Below are 5,523 nucleotides of genomic sequence, written 5' to 3'. Positions count from 1 at the left end.
ACCGAAGATGGTACAATTTTCGACCGAATATGGTACAAACATTGTACCATATTCGGTTGGAATAAGTTTTTCTATGCTCGCCAAAACGTATTTGGTACATACCAAAAAAACTCATAAAAATGAAAATGGCCTACGTATATGGTACATAAATTATGTATTTCTTAATAAATGAAATAGTCTGCCGATGTGTAAACTTTTTTTCAAACTCAAATACATTGTATTAACCTAATATTGGAAGTGACAAAAGTATCATCATCATCATCATCATCATCATCATCATCATCATCATCATCATCATCATCATCATCATCGTCGTCGTCGTCGTCGTCGTCGTCGTAACTAGCAGTAACAGAAACAGCTAACCTAACCACACTTTACATGGATTTTGCTGGTTGTGTAACTGTTTCGCCGGCTAGCTCAGTCGGTTGCGCGTCACAGGGCCCCGTTTCATCAAAATTTGCGATGCGATATTATCGCCGATCGCCGATTGCTGATCTTTTACCTGCGATTGCGATATTTTTTAAAAAGCGTTTCATCAAACATATCGCAGATTCTTGCCGGTAGTTTGCCGGTAGTTTAGTGCTATGAGCGATAATCGCTCACAGTCTACTATCAAAATGACGTAAAAAACGGGCACCTGCTGAATCTCGCGCCACCTGTCATATTTGACAGACGATCAAACAACAACAATGGCAGATCTCGTAGAGAATAGGAGCGCCTCTTGGCAGCCAAGAGAACTCGAGGAACTGCTCGAGGGCGTCCAACAAAATTATGAAGTGTTGTGGGGCAAATTGTCCGGCACATTATCAAAGAAAGACAAAGACCGTGCATGGTCGGACATCGTCCAATCGTGAGTTAAAATTTACATTGACATGGTCATAATTTTCTTGTTCTTTTTACATTAAATGGAGGACCATCTTGAAACATAATTAAATTGGTATGGACACATTAACGTTACACAGGTTGTGTGTAATGATTATCCTAATAATCTAAAATCACGAAGTTCAAATGCAGCGTGACTGCCATGCACAGAAAGAAAGGTTTTGAAATTGTTTACTTTTCAGCATTGATATTCCTTGACATTGTGATAGGGTATATTCACACTAATGAAAATTTGTCCTCCTCCTAAGTTTAGTTGATCTATAATTACCCTGAAAAATGGAATTGATCTTTTAATGAAGTGTTAATGAATAAAAACGTATTAATTGTTTTAACATCAAAGTGCAAGTGCCCATGGAAAGATGTGATCATACCTTGTAATCAAATCTGTAATCTTAACAAACTGCATGTTCATGGGGAGTGACGTCCATGGGGAGTAACAACTGGTTACCTTTTGATAGTGTTGGCTTGAAATAGTCTGATATATTGTATGAATTATATATTAAATATAACAAAATAAATTGACCATGTCTACTGTACTTATATAGACTTCCAAGTACTCTCCCTCACTCCTACCACTATTTTTGGTAAAAAATGAAAGAACATATTGAGATGTATTCATTTGTTTAATTTGAAACTTTTGCAGAATAAATTCCGTAGGGGGGAACGAGAGGAACGTAGAAGATTCAATGAAAAAGTGGTGTGATTGGAAGGTAAATATACCTTATATGTTTGTATAGGAAGAAGAATCCATGATGGTAGTAATAAGTTTTATAAATGAATAACTTAGCTGTACTTAAACTTTGCCGTAAAGCCAATAACAAATTATGAATCACTTACAACTATACTAAACAGGCCCATGTCAGAAGCATATAACATGAATAACATAAAATTTAAGAGTCAATAATAAAAATCACTTTACAGATAGAAACAAAAGTTATCATCTTACTTATTTATTTGTACAATTACTTATTGGTTTATTTATACAATTAAAATGTATTATGAATAGCAAGGTGTAAATATTCGGTTTCCTACTCCATGATTATAGGTTTTCATGCCCCCGGTAGGGTGGCATATAGCGGTTGAACTGTCAGTCCGTCCGTCTGTCTGTCCGTTAACGTTGGCCATAATTTTTGCAATATTGAAGATTGCAACTTGATATTTGGCATGCATGTGTATCTCATGGAGCTGCACATTTTGAGTGGTGAAAGGTTAAGGTCATCCTTCAAATTCAAAGGTCTAAAAACTAATTCAAAGCAAGTAATAAGTTTTAAGAGGGGGATAATTGCTTAACCTGTTTTTATTCAAATTGCGGCTATATTATTGTCAGGATGTAAGTTCAATCCCACCATTACTATTAATATTTTTTCCCTTTTCACACTTTTTATACAATCATTTAGCATTTGACACATGAAGTTTTTGTGATTAATAATCACTAAAAAATCATTACGATCAGTATTTGAATGCACTTTCTTCAATATATATGTAGCTGAAAGTAAATGACATGTTACTATACTGTTACCATTCAGAGGAGGGAGACCATGTACTCATAAATTATTTCAAATTGTATTTTATTCATCTTAGAGCCGGACCATTATGAAGGATGCCAAGAGAAGACGCTTTGTGGAAAGCTCTGGGGAGGCAGCTCTTCCAAAAAAAATGCAATTAACTGTTTTGGAGGATAAGGTATTCATATTGTAAACATAACAAATTTTAAATAAAATAATGATGCAGATCTATCATTTGTCCATGGTTCATATTATTATTTTAATTTTGCAAAAAAAACAACTTTTTCAGAATGATGTATAGTTGTTCACTTTTTCCAGCTATTGTCCTTAGTGCCCAAAACAAAGCTGTTCGGAGTGCAAGGTGGAGGGATCGATACCGGTCCACTCAAGAGATCCATGCAAGAAAATGGTGGGTACAAACATGCTTAAATTTTGACATTTGTTTTTTTGTTTTTGGTATTTGACAGTGCACTTTAAATGCAATAATAAATGTCATTAATAATGTAAGGCTTAAATTGGCATTGAATATGGCATACTAAAAGGGGGACAGCCTCATATGATATATCATGCATGAACACAAATCAACAGTGAAACACATGCTCATTAATTGTTCATAATTAATAGAAACACAAGTATAAATATTTTACCCAATATCTTTTTTATATCAGATAACCTAGACAAAGGAGAGGAAAATAAACGCCTCAAGCAGAACGGTATGTCATTGTTATCTATTAAAGTTATAAGATTTGTAAAAACAAATATCACTTACCTTTAATTGACTGTTGACTGAGTCTTCATAATAAAATAATAACAATTGCCATTGGTTTCACTATTTAACATTATTCTGATTGGCTATAGTATTCATGTGACTAGGCTTTATTTTTCAATGAAGCGATTTGCTTCAACGAGGCGCACAAGGAAATTGCCGGAACTCCCGCTCTGTCCTTCTCGCGTTATTTTCCATAAAAAAAAACAACACGTCGGCCATATTGAATTTTTTTTTACCGTCTGCGACTGGGTTTGTGTGATCGCATGTTTTAAGCAAAATATCGCAAAAAACAGGTGCTCTTGCGATGTGCGATTTTTGATGAAACGCAAAATAGCCTCATTATTGGCGATGTGCGAATATCGCAACTCAAATCGGCGATGCGATATTTGATGAAACGCAAATTGCGATGCGATAAGAAATGTGCGATATTTTGGCATTAAATTTGCGATGCGATCGTTGATGAAACGGGGCCCAGATTGGCACGCAGGCGGCCTGGGTTCGATTCCCGGGCGGGCCAGATACTTTCGTGGAGATCATTAATAGCAATATTCAAATTTTTAAAACTTTTTTTTTCGAAAGTGTATTTTCACCAAAATCCGATTTAAGAGATTTTGAGCTCTTTTAAATGAATATATCTCTCCAAAAATAAGGATGTTTGACTGGCTGCTTTAGACAGGTGTGACTGTATTCCTAAACATTACTTTGTAAAGTTGATTTGTCGTTCCGACGTCATATTGCTGAGAAGCCGACAAAGCTTTGAAGTTTCCGATTTTTTCTTTGATAACGTGCCGCTTTAAAAAGGCGGGAATTTTGCACACGAGTCTTACTCGGAAGTCAGTAACCATATTTGACTTGGCGGTCGGCAAGAAAAGTTGTGATTTTCGACTAGAAAGAATTGAAATCCAAACTTTCTTCAAACTTCAAAAGAATTCTTGACAGTAAGTACTGTACATAATTTTAATTTTCAGTTGTCTTAATATGCATTGATGTTTTAACATGCATTGATTTTTATGTTTTATGCCCCCCCCCCCTCAGAGTGCATTTGCAGTTGTCCGTCCGTCTATCCAATTGTCCGTGGCATTCCTTCCGGGTGCGTAACTCCTAAACTGCTAAAATATTTAAGCTACAGTCATTTTTTCGAAAGTGTATTTTCCACCAAAATCAGATCGAGCTCCTGTAATCTGTAGATTTGAACATTTTAAATTTTATGGAGTTTATAGGTCTTTGACCTTCGAACCCTGCCTAGTCGTGACTTCTGGTGAGCGACCTAGGCCCCCAGGGCCCCTTCTTTATATCCCTTCCATCCACGTAGCATTGGTTTCTACAGACCGTTTGTCCGTTGACCGCCATAAGTTTGCCCGCTATTTTTCCCCTGAATTTGAATTCGGTTGGATTTCAATGAAACTTTACATGAAGTACTTGCTACTTTCATTGCGCATATTGCCCGGAAGTTCGGATTGTAAATTTTAGCGGAGCTATCAGACGAGTGATTTTAGCTCAGCTCATGTCGTGAGACATTCGTTTTCGACACGCGGTGTTCAATACAAGCTCTATTAACTAATGAAGTATAAATGTATAATAACTTATTATATTATTTCAGATGAAGGAAGCAATTAGGAGAAAAAGGAAGCAATTAGGGTGCTTGCCCAGGTCGAATTACGACATTATTGTCAGATGTTTAAACGGATCGTTCGATGTCCCTGTGAAGAAACGGACACCTGAAGAGAATAATTGTTTGGCCATGATTAGAAAACGTAAGGACTTCGAGCTTGGTGACCGGGGTTCTTTATTGTGTGGCGGAAAGCAAGTCCTTGTGAAAGAAGATCTTCCTAGATTTGTTGAGAAGATGTTCATGGAAAACAAAGGATGTGGAGCAAGGGTTATTTACAACAAACTGAAAGTAAATTACACGGGGTTCTCGGAACAAGCTATCCTTGAAATACTGTACAATAGCAAGTATTACCATGAGAAGTATCCGAGATTTACAAACAAGCCAAAGCCAAAGACAATTACAGAAGAGGAACCAGGCAAAAGATGGCAGATTGACATAATTAACATGAAAAATCAAAGTGTTAGCTACAAGGGGTCCACATACAGTTATATTCTACAAGTCGTGGACGTTTATTCTAGGTACGTTATGCCAAAACCCCTGAAAACGAAGAGTTCGCGTGAAGTTGCAAAGGCATTAGAGGACGTGTTGATGGTTAACCTTGCCCCTGACATCATCCAATGTGACAACGGACTGGAATTAAAGGCCCTAGTATGAAACTTTTGTTGAACAAGTACAACATCAAAATGATCAATAGTAGGCCGTATCATCCTCAATCACAGGGCAAGTGTGAAAGGTCAAACAGTGTTATAAAGGCC

The 5,523-nt window shown here is 36.7% G+C and overlaps 1 protein-coding gene across 1 annotated transcript; it reads left to right on the top strand.

The window, feature by feature from the left end:
* The first annotated feature begins 435 nt into the window (after positions 1-435).
* Positions 436-3,177, top strand: LOC127862986 (nuclear apoptosis-inducing factor 1-like). Its single transcript, XM_052402277.1, has 5 exons — positions 436-850; positions 1,526-1,592; positions 2,464-2,565; positions 2,706-2,796; positions 3,056-3,177. The coding sequence occupies exons 1-5, from the start codon at positions 690-692 to the stop codon at positions 3,160-3,162; spliced, it is 528 nt and encodes a 175-aa protein (XP_052258237.1). The 5' UTR covers positions 436-689; the 3' UTR covers positions 3,163-3,177.
* The last annotated feature ends 2,346 nt before the right edge of the window (positions 3,178-5,523 follow it).

The sequence above is a fragment of the Dreissena polymorpha genome, chromosome 16, assembly GCF_020536995.1.
Source record: "Dreissena polymorpha isolate Duluth1 chromosome 16, UMN_Dpol_1.0, whole genome shotgun sequence".
Taxonomy (NCBI): Eukaryota; Metazoa; Mollusca; class Bivalvia; order Myida; family Dreissenidae; genus Dreissena; species Dreissena polymorpha.
This window is presented reverse-complemented; position numbering and strand designations above follow the sequence as displayed.

Coding starts and splice junctions, on each gene's coding strand:
- LOC127862986 (XM_052402277.1), top strand. CDS start 690: ATGGCAGATCTCGTAGAGAATAGGAGCGCCTCTTGGCAGCCAAGAGAA. Junction 1,593..2,463: donor AAAAGTGGTGTGATTGGAAG/GTAAATATACCT, acceptor TATTCATCTTAG/AGCCGGACCATTATGAAGGA. Junction 2,797..3,055: donor GAGATCCATGCAAGAAAATG/GTGGGTACAAAC, acceptor TTTTTATATCAG/ATAACCTAGACAAAGGAGAG.